The 14,086-nt window shown below is 31.8% G+C and overlaps 1 protein-coding gene across 1 annotated transcript in view; it reads left to right on the forward strand.

Annotated features, from left to right (window-relative positions):
- The window catches only part of THSD7B (thrombospondin type 1 domain containing 7B), a 1,134,773-nt gene that overhangs the window by 767,282 nt on the left and 353,405 nt on the right, over nucleotides 1-14,086 (forward strand). Inside the window, exon 13 of the mRNA XM_074215070.1 lies at nucleotides 11,688-11,882. Within this exon, the coding sequence (XP_074071171.1) occupies nucleotides 11,688-11,882 (195 nt within the window). The remainder of the gene's footprint in view (nucleotides 1-11,687; nucleotides 11,883-14,086) is intronic.

Consider the following 14,086-nt stretch of genomic DNA (forward strand, 5'->3'; position numbering starts at 1 on the left):
ATTCTAGTCTATTGTCATTCAGATTTCAGTTCTTTATGAACATCATAGACATGATCAATCTTGGACAAAAAGTTCCATAAATACTTCATGTTTCTTCCTACAAAACTGTAAACTCCTGAAGGGTTTGCACTGTCTTTGCATCTTATATTTGTATTTATCTTTTGTATTAACTCCAAGTCTTGCACAGAAGCAGCTTATAATAGATTTAACATAATAACTGTCTGTTGGATGGTCAACAGGAAAAAGGAAAAAAAGATCACCATGTTGTTGAACTTATTCAGATATTTCTCCTTATGTCATCATATCTCGATTTCTTTAGCATCTTCAATATTTCCCCCTGTTCTTGGATTGAAGATGAATTAGGACTCCAAGGAATTTCCTATTTTAATAAGGGCTAACCTTTTAACAAAGGCTGACAGGAATCTACTATCTATTATAGCAAGATAACTCATTATTTTAGAATATAATTTGCCTATAAGAGGCTAGGCAGTAGTACTGACCTTTAAATTAGGTTGAGCTCTAATTATCAAGCTCATATCATCTGTTCTGTATGTGCTTCTTGTTTCACACCTATGTGTTATTGTTGTTGCTGTTTCTTAGTAGGGTTTAAAAGTTACAAAGAAACTAGCAGATTTCATTAAGTATTAAAATTCATTTGTTGGAAAATTTTAAGGTTTTTTTTTGGTTATTGTTTCATTTTAAGAGTATTTTCTGGGGCAGCTAGGTGGCACAGTAGGTAAAGCACTGGCCCTGGAGTCAGGAGTACCTGGGTTCAAATCCGGTCTCAGAAACTTAATAATTACCGAGCTGTGTGGCCTTGGGCAAGCCACTTAATCCCATTTGCCTTGCAAAAATGTAAAAAAAAAAAGAGAGCATTTGCTGCTTGATTTTTCTCAAGAAATTAGCAGTTAGAACTTTAAGAAATATGAAAGATATATATATATATATATATATATATTTAATTTGAAAGGTTTTATTTATTTTGAGTTTTACAATTTTCCCCCCAATCTTGCTTCCCTTCCCCCACCCCCCATAGAAGACAGTTTGCTAGTCTTTACATCGTTCCTATAGTATGCATTGATCTAAGTTGAATGTGATGAGAGAGAAATCATATCCTTAAGGAAGAAACATATAGTATGAGATATAGCAGAATTACATAATAAGTCAACATTTTAAAAAAATTAAAGGTAATAGTCCTTGGTCTTTGTTCAAACTCTACAATTTTTTCTCAGGATACAGATGGTATTTGCTGTCGCAGATATCTCAGAATTGTCCCTGGTTGTTGCACTGATGGAGTGAACAAGTACATTAAGGTTGATCATCACCCCCATGTAGGGTGTACAATATTCTTCTAGTACTACTCATCTCGCTCAGGATCACTTGGTGCAAATTCTTCCATGCTTCCCTGAATTCTCATCCTTCCTGGGTTCTAATAGAACAATAGTGTTCCACCAAATACATATACCACAGTTTAGTAGGCCATTCCCCAATTGTTGGACATTCTCTCAGTTTCCATTTCTTTACCACCACAAACAGAGCTGCTATGAACAGGTAATGTTTTTACCCTTTTTCATAATCTCTTCAGGGTAGAGACACAGTAGTGGTATTGCTGGAACAAAGGGTATGCACGTTTTTGTTGCCTTTTGGGCATAGTTCCAAATTGCTCTCCAGAAAGGTTGGATGAGTTTACAGCTCCACCAACAATGCATTTGTATCCCAGATTTCCCACAACCCTTCCAACATTGATCATTGTCCTTTCTGGTCATATTGGCCAGTTTGAGAGGTATGAGGTGCTACCTCCGAGTTGTTTTAAATTACATTTTTCTAATAATTAGTGATTTAGAGCAATTTTTCATATGACTATGAATTACTTTGATTTCCTTATCTGTAAATTGCCTTACATATCCTTTGACCATTTGTCATTTGGGGAATGGCTTGTCTTTTTTTTATATATTTGACTTAGTTTTCTGTATATTTTAGAGATGAGTCCTTTGTCAGGAAATACTAGTCATAAAAATTGTTTCCCAATTTACTACATTTCTTTTAATTTTGGTTACAGTGGCTTTGTCTATGAAAAAGCTTTTTAATTTAATGTAATAATATATATATATACATATATATATGTATGTATATATATATATATATATATATATATATATATAGTTTATTTTTAAACGTGTTCTCCATATCTTCCTTGGTCATAAATTATTTCCCTTTCCATAGATCCAACAGGTAAACTATTCCATATTCTCCTAGTTTGCTCATAATGTTGTTTTTTTATGTCTTGATCTTGTATCCATTTTGATCTTATTTTCATATAGGGTATGAGGTGTTGGTCTAAACCAAGTTTCTTTCATACTAACTTCCAATTTTCCCCAACAATTTTTATTGAAGAGAGAATTTTTATCCCAATAGCTGCACTCTTTGGGTTTATCAAATAGCATATTGTTATAATCAGTTCCTGCTATTGCACTTAGTCTATTCTACTGATCCACCACTCCATCTCTTAGCCAATATGACTGATGCTTTATAATATAATTTTAGATATGGTAGGACTAAACCACCTTCTTTTGCACTTTTTTCCCCATTAAATCCCTGTAGATTCTCGACTTTTTATTTCTCCATATGAATTTACTTACAATTTTTTCTTACTCATTAAAGTAATTTTTTGTAATTTTGGTTGGTAGGACACTAAACAGGTGGTGTAATTTTCGTAGAATTATCACCTTCATTATATTTTCTCAGCTTATCTATGAGCAGTTGAAATTTGCCCAGTTATTTAAATCTTATTTTATTTGTGTGAGAAGTGCTTTGTAATTGTTTACAAAAAGTTTCTGAGTTTGCCTTGACAGGAAGACTCCCAGGTATTTTATATTTTCTGACATTACTTTGAATGTGATTTCTCTTTCTAAGCTCTTTCTGATTCATCTTTCTAGTCATATATAGAAATGTTGAAGATTTATGAGAGTTTATTTTATATCCTGTGACTTTGCTAAAGTTTCTAATTATTTCTAGTAGTTTTTTAGCTGATTTTTTGGGATTCTCTAGGCATACCATAATGTCATCTGCAAAGAGTGAGAGTTTTGTCTCTTCCTTCCCTATTCTAATTCCTTCAGTTTCTTTTTTTTTCTCTTATTGCTGAAGCTAAGATTTCTAATATGATATTGAATAGTAGTGGTGATAATAGGCATCCTTGTTTTACCCCTGATCTTATTTGGGAATGCTTATTATTCTAAGGAACAATCCATTTATTCCTATACTCTCTCTAGTGTTTTTTAGTAGGAATGGGTGCTGTATTTTCTCAAAGGCTTTTTCAGTATCTATTGATATAATTATATGATTTCTGATAGGTTTGTTATTGATATAATTAATTATACTAACAGTTTTCCTAATATTAAACCAATTCTGCATTCCTGGGATAAATCCTACTTGGTCATAATGTCTTATCCTAGTGATAACTTGTTGTAGTCATTTAGCTAAGATTTTATTTAAAATTTTTGCATCTATATTCATCAGGGAGATAGGTCTGTAATTTTCTTTCTCCTTTTTAACTCTTCCTGGTTTAAGTATCAGCACCATATTGGTGTCACAAAAAGAGTTAGGGGAGTTGTGTCTACACCTATTTTTCCAAAGAGTTCATATAGAATTGTAACTAGTTGTTCATTAAATGTTTGATAGAATTCACTTGCAAATCCATCTGGGCCTGGAGATTTTTTCTTAGGGAGTTCAATAATGGCTTGTTGAATTTCTTTTTCTGAGATAGGATTATTTAGGTATTTAATTTCCTCTTCATTTAACCTGGGCACCTTATATTTTTGTAAATATTCATCCATTTCATTTAGATTATCAAATTTATTGGCATAGAGTTGGGCAAAATAATTCTGAATTATTACTTTAACTTACTCCTCATTAGTAGTGAGTTCACCTTTTTTATTTATGTTACTAGCAATTTGGTTTTCTTCTTTCTCTTTTTTTTGAAAAATAAATTTATTATATTTGCCAGACAATCTATAATTGTCTGGCAAGAGTGTCAATCATAGTCAAGTCTTACTTGATTCTTACTTAATCCTTCATTTTTACATACAACTAAGGACACCTAGTAGTTGCTAAGTAAATGTTTGTTGACTTAGGAAAAGTGACTATATTTTCTCCGGGAATAGCTCTGGAGGATATTATGACATTTATTTCTAAGATTATTTGATAATCTGTGTTCAGGATATACTATTCAAAAGGGCAGAGTCAAGATGGTAGAGCAAAGAATTCCAACTATCAAACTCCTCCACCCCCATTTTTTTCTCTTATAAAATATTCAGTCAATACCAAATGAAATTCTTCATGAAAAAATCCATAAAAAAATCATTCAGTCATTGAACTATGCCAGGACAACTTGAAAAGATATGCAGACATTGGGGTGAGGGCTGTTTTGGAGCAAATCAGAAATTGCATAGGAAGATATAATATACCCTTATCCTTGGCAGCAGCAGCTACTGAGACATACTCAGCATACTAGGTATTTGATTACTAGTAAGAAAAAGATTCCAGGGGACCCCTGTGCTAGTATTATTTGCAGAATTTGGTAGTCCTTTACCTGTCAGGTTAATCCATTCAGAGTCACAATTCTAGAGTAGAGATGAGTAGCCGAAGTAAAGAGAGAACAGAGGCCCTATCTGGGTTAGTTTTAGAACAAAGAGTAGTAGGGTTGTGAACAGTATGAACAGCTCTCTCCTGTCTCTCTCTCTCTCTCTCTCTCTCTCTCTCTCTCTCTGAATCACACCACCTTGAAAACATGGAAACTTACAGGTCCCCAGATCAAACTCAAACTCCAGAATCTCAGATTGGCCAGCTACCTCAGAGATGAGCAGAGTTCAACTCTTATTTAAAGTTCAAAGAAATAAATGAGAAAAATGTACAAACAAAATAACAACAACAACAAAAAAAAGAACCTGACTATAAAAGGCTTATACAATGAAAGGGAAGCTCAAACAAACTAAAAAGAAAACAATGACTTGAAAAAATATACAAGCAAAGCAACAAAGAAAAGGGATTATTATACACAAGTCCAACAAGAATTACTGGATAGGTTTAAAAAGAAATGTAAAGAGCTCAAAACTTTTTATAAAATCAAATAAGAGTAGTAGAGGAAGCATGAGGAGCTGAAAAGAGAGTAAGCTAGGATACAATATTCATACAACTCTTTGGAGTAAATGCGATAGCAAATATAACTTCCTAGACATTATAAAGACCATTCTTTCTCCTCTTCTCTTATTTTGGACAGTTAGAACAGAATAAGATTTAGATAAGGCCTTTCGGTACATACATATGTGCTTATGTACCCATAGTCAGACTTCATTCCAAAGTAAATATAAATGATAAATGATTTCCTTTATTTCCAAATTATCTAATGTGTCCACTTTTTTTTCCCATTAGTGCAAATAAACAACACTTTACTTGATAGTTTTGAATGAAACTACTAATAGGCTTCTACTAATTATATTAATAGTTTGTATATCTTCACAATGTGGTAAATTATTCATTAAGAGTTTCTTGCTTAAGGTTATTTTTCAGCATTTAATTTCTAGATTTGCTCCAGAAAAGTAGTAGGAAGCAAATTTCAAAAAAAGTCTTCTAATCTTTGATTACAGTTAAAAAAGTTCCCACCCAACTCCAAGGGTTTTTGATGGTGAATTTAATTAGAATTTTAGATAATAACTTTTCTACATTCTTCCCATTGTTATTGTGACATAGAGGGTGCAGCTACCTGGCTCAGGGGATAGAGCACAAGCCCTGGAGTCAGGAGTACCTGAGTTCAAATCCAGCCTCAGACATTTAATAATTGCCTAGCTATGTGACCTTGGGCAAGGCACTTAATCCAATTACCTTAAACTTAACATAGAATAAATTCTCCAAATTGACGTAAGATTGATTAAGTTTATTATTAAAACTATAATCTTTTGAAAGTTCAAGGACCTTATATTTTTGGAGTATTTTGCAATAATTAAAATAATGAAAAATATAGCAAACACAGTTGCTTATTGTCATGCTTTTTGTCACCAGACAATGTCTCATGTATATGGACAGAAAAGATGATTAAAAGAAAAACTTAACATGATAAGAAGCAAATGTTCAAACTGGAAAAATAATGTTTTTATCCATTTTCATCTCCATTAATGGTGACCCCAGGGCATTCTACAAGGACTTTATATTCAACTTTTCATTTAACTAGAAAGTTTATTCAGATGGAAATTATTTTTAATTATGCTCAAGATAAATTTGTATTTTAGAGTTGTAACTATTATGGACAAATCAAAACAATAACTTAACTATGTCCTAAAATATATTCTAAGCTATGGAGTTTGAACAAAGTACAAGGACTATTCCCTTTAATTTGGAAAAAAAAACCAGATATCTTATTGTCTGATCTGGTTACCTCTGAGAATTCTGTTCTCTTTAAGGATATGATTTCTCTCTCATCAAACCCAATTTGGATCAAGGTACAACATGGAAACAAAGTAAAGACTGATGGAGTGCTATCTGTGGGGTGGGGGTGGGGGGAGGGAAGCAAGATTGGGAGAAAATTGTAAAACTCAAATAATATCTTTAATAAAAAAAACAACAAAAAATAATTGTTTCCCAGTTTCCTACATTTCTTTTGATCTTGGTTTTGTCTTGGCAAAAGCTTTTTTAATTTAATGTAATCGAAATCATCTAGTTTGTTTTTAATGATATTCTCCATCTCTTCCTTAGCCATAAACTGCTTCCCTTTCCATAGATCTGACAGGTAAATTAGTCCTTGATCTTTTAATTTGCTTATAGTATTGTTTTCTATGTCTAAATCCTGTATCCATTTGGATCTTACCTTGGTATAGTGTGTGAAGTGTTGGTCTAATCTAAGTTTCTTCCATACTAATAGAAAATGTATTAATATCAAGTTTTACCACCAAATTATTGAATTATTGAATATCTAAGAAAAGGTGAGGTGAAAATGATCAAAGGTATTAACATTTTGGAATTGGTGATTGTTCGGTCTTTCCCATGCCTATAATATAAATGAAAAAGAATAAGGAAAAGATTCCATGTGAATGAACATATTTTTAAGGGAACAATATTAAATCTGTGTTTTATGTGAGACACTAATTTTACCATATTCCTTTCATATTAAAAAATAGTCCAATACTAAAATAAAATAACAATTAATATTGAAATAATCATTCCAAACTCTTGTCTGCATTACTCAATAAAATAAAACCATATACAATGGATTTTCATACAGAAAACAATCCAATTTGAGGGAAATTGAAATATCAAATTATCAAATTAGGGGGGAAAATTTTATATTTTTATCAAACAAGATGATTGAGAAAAATATCAGTGACTACTTATTTACATACATACTTTCTCATTCATATTAAGATTTTAGATCAATAATCTCCATTTGCATCAGAGGATTGATTAATATATCAGAAGGGACATGCCAGCTTTTCATGGAATATTCTATATCACAAGGATTTATGCACACATATCACACAATAACATACATCTGAAAAATGTAGCAAATATAATACCCTTTTGATTAGAGTTAAAATTTTGATTTGGTAGAGATAATTACTCCCTTAAAGTGTCTTTTCCACAAGAATCCAACTATGTATATGGCAAAATTATTCATTCTCATTCTTTCTTGAAAAAAATAAAACAACAGATATAATTTTGTCTGATAATCCTGTGATTATTAATATAAAGCATATGATAAATTAGGAATATTAATTTCTGGTCACAAAATTTTGCCACTGCTATCAAGAAATGAATTCACTATTGAGAGTTTATGCGAGATGTACAGGGAGTTACAAGTAGTGTTAAGTGATTCAAGAAGGGGCACCTAGGTGGTATAGTGGATAAAGCACCAGCCTTGGAGTCAGGAGTACCTGGGTTCAAATCTGGTCTCAGATACTTAATAATTACCTAGCTGTGTGGCCTTGGGCAAGCCACTTAACCCCATTTGCTTTGCAAAAACCTAAAAGAAAAAGTGATTCAAGAAGGCAAACCCTTTTACAAAACATTGGGATTAGTAAATTTGCTTGAAAGAACTATTAGAAAACAAATATAGACAACATATTTTCTGATCTTTGTGCATTGCTAAGATAAGGGTCAGAATCAGATATTTGATTTGGAAACTGTGGCCCTGTTGATACATGAATGGTGTTTGTCACACTATGATCTCGAAAAGTAGAGAGTCTCATATGAGATTCATAATATTGCAAATGTGTTTGAGAAAACAATGCATGAATAATGACCAATTACAAATTTGGCAAAGATTTATTAAATACTGTCTTTATACTATTTACTTTTCAAAGTGTTGGGATTACCATGAGGAAAAAATCATTCTGCCTTCATGGACCCTATGTTCTACTAAATGAAAAATATTCATTCAATAAGTTCTCATAGATTACATACAAAAGGCTTTAAGGAAGACAGAAAAAGTGCTGATAACTGTTAGAATCAGGGGAAAAGTCTCACATAGGAGAAAATACTTTGGTTAAATCTTGAGTGAAGTTAGAAATGCCATGTGGTGGAGATGAAGAGGGATATGCTAATGCTACATGTAGTAAGTGCATGTGTCTTGCACAGCTTTTGTAAACCAAACATAAAGAAAAGAATGGATAGGATTACACTGATAACATTGCAAAGTGGTTTACTGGTTTTGTTTATTTGTTTTAATTTTATATTCTAGACTTATAACTGAAACAAGATTCATCTTTCTAAATTTCTCCTGGCAATGTGTATGACTTCATATTTAGGGGTACCATGATCTATGAAGAATTTTGTTAGGGATTACCCAGACAATAATGGAAATGTGCATGACAGGTCTGAGAAGGAGTACAAATAAGAGATTATGCATGAGAGATATTGTGAATGATGCTATCAAAGAAATGTGTGATCAAAAAATTGGACTGGTCAAGTTGCAAGCAATAAGTTAAATAAGCAGAAAGTTTCTATGCTCCTTGAGTTTCTTATAACAACAAGAGAATATGAAGCTCATAGCACATTAGGTATATTTCCTCTGTGATATCATGATAAGACATGGACAAGTGCCATATAATTGGAACCTCTGGATTTGTGTTGTGTGTTCCTGGGAATTTTCATTTTGATTATCTTTTAGGAGATGACTTGTGGGTTCTTTATATTTCCGCTTTGCCCTCTGGCTCCAAGAGATCTTGACAATTATATTTTACAATATTTTAAAATAAAATCTCATTCTCTCTCCCCCCCATCTCTCCCTCTCTCATTTGGTTCTGACATTTAGAGAGTTCAATGATTTAGTTTTTTTCTCTTCTATCTTTTTTAAATTTTGATTTTGTTTTAATATTTCTTATTATCTCATGGAGTCATTGACTTCCTTTTGGTCCATTCTACTTTTCCAGGAATTTGTGGTTTATGAAAGGGTTTGTTCCTCTTATTCTAATATGTTAATTCCCTTTTCATTTCTTTCTCATATATTTTTTTCATTTTTCTTCAAGTACTTTCATTTTATCAGTCAAATCAAAACGAAAGATTTTTTGTTCATTTCAATTTTTGTTTCATCTCTTCTAGATAATCTAGTTGAGTTTGTGTTCAAACTATGCTTTTTCTCTGAGGCCAAGCATTGTAAATGTTTTGGGGTCATTCTCTTCTGTATTTGTGTCTTCAACATACCTGCCACCATAATAGCTTGTCATAGTCAAGTTCTTTTTGTTTACCCATTCTTCCAACCTATTTCTTGACTTCAGATCTGATGTTGAGGTATCTGGATCATTTATGGAGGCAAGATTTTGTTTGGTCCTGTTACTAGTTTCTTGAGGTATTGAGTGTGGTGTTTTCCAAGATCTCAGGCACAGGGTGAGGACCCACAAGCTTTCACTGTTTTCAAAATAGTCTCAGCCAGGACAAAATCTGACTGCTGACCCCTGATCTGAGCTCTGTTAAGTTTCTGACTAAATTTGGGTCTGTGCAATAATAGACTGCTGCGGTAATCAACTAACTGGAAATGTTGGCTTAGAGCAGCAGAATTGTAGTCTCCCCTTTGTTTGGATGCTGTTCCATTTATTCCTATGCAGGTCAGGCAACAAAATCTGAATCACATTATTGTTGCTACTGGCTTTGGCATTTGCACCTTTTCCACACTACCCATTGACTCGTTAACTGAGAATTTTCCATCTCAACTCTACTCTGGATCACCAGGGACTGGGGTAGAGGGTAATAAAATTGTTAGTTGGCACCTGTTGTCATAACCATCAGCTTAAATCGAAGATTAACTCTTATCTTGGTTACAGCCTCAAGCACAGAATTTTCTACTTAGTATGCCCCTAGTCTGACCAGTGTCAAAGATCTACCTTTCTGTCTCCCTTTACCAAGCTAGGCTGAGCAAGGACTTTTAGTGAATTCTTCTAACATGATCTGGTTTGGAGAATCTTCTAGATCTGTTCAGAAGAATTTGTGGAGAAGCACTCATCACATTGTTTCTTATTTCTCTGCCATTTTGTTTCTACCTCTCATCAAATATCTCTTGGTATCCCAACCCCTTCCCCACCCCCACCCCCAAATAACAAAAACACCCAAGCTCCAGTAGAATCTAATCTGCCTGATGTCAGGGATTGGTTTTAATTTTGTTTTTAAATAGAGCCTAATGTATTGTCTTGTACATAATGCAAAGAATCTAATTTTGTTGAAATAGATTAGCTATAAGTAGTTCAGAAAACAAGGAATAAAATGTCTTTGTAAACTAATTGTTTTCTGAAAAGTAAATTTGGGAAAGAAAATAATCTATTCTATTTTGTTGTATATCTATTTTACAAGTATTCCAATAATTTATACCATGTGTTTCTTTATGTAAGGGAAATAAGAAGTTCTCTATAGCAAGGAAACCATAAGTTCTTTCCCTATCCTTATTTCTATCTATATACATTGTACACCTCAACTAGGTGGTCTAAGCATACCTATTTTTTTTTTTTTATTGTTGTGAAGTTTCAAATAGGAATGCCTGCAACATAATGAAAAGAGTCACATTTTTGGGGCTGATTTGCTTATGTTTTTCTAGCATCTATATTTTGGCTCTCATTGTCCTGACCTGGAATGAGATTCTGCATTAATTCTGCCTCTTAGAATCCTTTACTAAATTCGAGGACCATCTCATGCGCTTACCTCATTGAGAAGGTTTTCCTGATCATTCCTAACTTGTTCACATTCACTCACTATTAAAATTTCTTTCTATTTATTATCTATTCCACTACTCATTATATATTTTTGCACAAGGCCTGGTTAATTATTGTTTTTATAGCTTTAGTTTACTAGAGCTTAGTACCTTTTATTTGGTAGGTATTCAACAATAGTACTAACTGGTATTTAGTCAGTGGCCCTTTTAAGTTTCCAAACTACTTTTATATATATATTCCTATATTTGAACCTTACAAACCTGTTAGATGCATCTAGGATTTTTACTATTTAACCCATTTTAGAATTGAGGAAATTGGGACTTTAGGTGATTAAGTGACCTTAGTTGAAAGCCACAGAACTGTAACTATTTAAATTGTCTTTAAGGCAGTATTTAAATAATCATTTTTCTTGATTACATCCCCCTGAACCCAAAGTACACTGCTTAATAAATGTTTATGGAATTAAATTGAATTAGTAATCTGAAACTCTCTCTTGTATTTTAGCTATCACATGTCTCTCTGAAAATAACCAGTCTGCAGAAATGATTGACTGCCTTAAGTGGGCAGGGGACATGCCTCCCCTTGTACAAGAGTGTCACGTTCCCTGCCGAGATGATTGCATGTTCACTCCTTGGTCAAAATTCACCCCATGCTCAACAGATTGTGACACAGTGAGGACCCGCCGCCGACAGCTGACAGGTAGGATCTGATTCTTGTCTTTTGTGACAAATAATGAAATAGTTGTTTCTGAAGAATTCTATACCACTGTCAAATGTCTGATTTATTTTAACAGCTAGTTGGAAGGTTACTTCAGGAGTCTATCAAATTAAAAAAGGTTTTGTTCCAATATTTATCTTGAATGAAGATGATTTTTTTGATTGTATTTTCTATTTGGATTATTTTAGCTTAAGGACACTCATAATTTGAGAACTAAGAATTACAAGAAAGATAACAAATAATCAAGAAGAATAAAATTAACACAACCTGAACAATTAAGCAATACATGATCAATCAATAACATAAGTGTTTTTTTAATGTCAGTTGCCTTGATTTGGGAGCTTTTTTTCTCCATATAAACAATTTCAAAGCATATCAGAAATTCAAATCTTCACAATTATCTACAATTAAATTATTAAAGAATTTTGGAACACATTGTATAGCTTTCCATTAAGTGTGTTTAGGGTTTTTGAGCTTGAATAAGACTCTCTCCTCATCTCTAAGATGAGAAAATTGAGTCATGTGATCTGTTAGTATTCCTTCTAGTTCTAAATCTTTATATGATATGATACAATACAATATGATGAAATACAATACAGTATGATGTAATATATGACCCAAGAATTTATTACTTTTACTGAATAAAAATCAACAGTGGTTTCTGCTATTTTATAGAAGAGATGTTTCATTGAATTTTTTTTACTATTTCATATGTTCCTATAAGGGGTCTAATTTCTTTTGAAAGCAAAATAATTCTAAATACTTGATAGTACTTGGATTACATAAATATTAGAAAGTTACTGGATGCTTTAAAATATTTGTTTACTCTCAAACAACAAAGGAAAAGTAACCAATTAGCACATATATACATAAATTTTATTATGTTTTAACAACATAATCCTCCAGGACCCTCTGAAATCAGAGGGCATTTTCTTTTAAAATAGAAAATCATATAAATTGCTTTTAGTTCATCTCTCTTGATGATTTCCATTTTATTTCTGAACACTGAAAGTGATAAGAATGTGAAAGTCCCATGAGCTTTCATCTTAAAACTGAAAACAGTGGACTGTTGGATTTGTAAAACTTTAATGAATTTGATTTTATGCAAAATGCTTTTTAATGTAAATATTGGAGTTTATTTTTAGCTCATTTAAAATAAGTATTACTAGGTCTAAAAGATTCTTATAGTGTGGATTCTAAGAAAATTTAGAATTTCTTTTCAAATTATTAACTTGCAGTTTTAGTACAAGTTTCTTGATACTTCTGGATTCTGTAGTAGGCCAAAATAACTCATCAATTCAAATGTATACATGGTGTTGACTAGGGAAAATTAGTTATAACTAGAGGAAAAATTAGTTAAATCAATCATTAGATATTTAAATACACAAATTAACCAATTGATTTTGGATTTTCCCACTTTTCAACTAATTACTTTAATATTGTTTATCTTAAGTTGAAACTAAAACCAATAATCAGTAATAATCAATTTATATATACATATATATATGTACATGTGTGTATATATATATACATAGACATTTTAATATATCTCTCTATAAAATGATATATAATATGACAGTAGCAACCTATTTGACACTAAATGAAATATTTGGTTATATTAACCTTCAACCAAAATCATTATCTAAGATTTTTGCACACTTTTGAAAAATCATTTATTAAGAAAATATTGGATTTTGCAAACAGTACTTTTAATCATAAAGAACTTGCCAATAAACATTCAAATATTTCAAAAAATTCTGGGGATTAAATGTAAAAATAATTCAAGCTTTTTTCCAAATTAGAAATCAAAACATTAAAAACTGCTGTTTGGTTAGGTATGTTTCACTTTTCAGTTAGTATTTTTTCTTATGTAAACAAAGCAACAAAAACATAAGAAAACATTATCGATCTTTCAGGTGATGATTAGGGATTGATTATCTTACTTGAATACGTCTTTTAGTGAAATCTAATATAGTCTTTGATTAGAAATTAATAAGAGTATATGAACCCATGTGTTAATTTCTTAATGTAAAAATTATTTATTGTCTGTGAGATACCTTCCCCAACAATAGTGAAATTCATTAAAAATTGGAATCCAGTATAATGGAAGATTCAGTCATTTTGTTTGAAAAATCATATTTTAGAATAATCTGATAGAGTACCTAAAAAGAATTTTAAAACAATGT

Source organism: Macrotis lagotis, chromosome 1 (genome assembly GCF_037893015.1).
Source record: "Macrotis lagotis isolate mMagLag1 chromosome 1, bilby.v1.9.chrom.fasta, whole genome shotgun sequence".
In the NCBI taxonomy this organism is placed as follows: domain Eukaryota; kingdom Metazoa; phylum Chordata; class Mammalia; order Peramelemorphia; family Peramelidae; genus Macrotis; species Macrotis lagotis.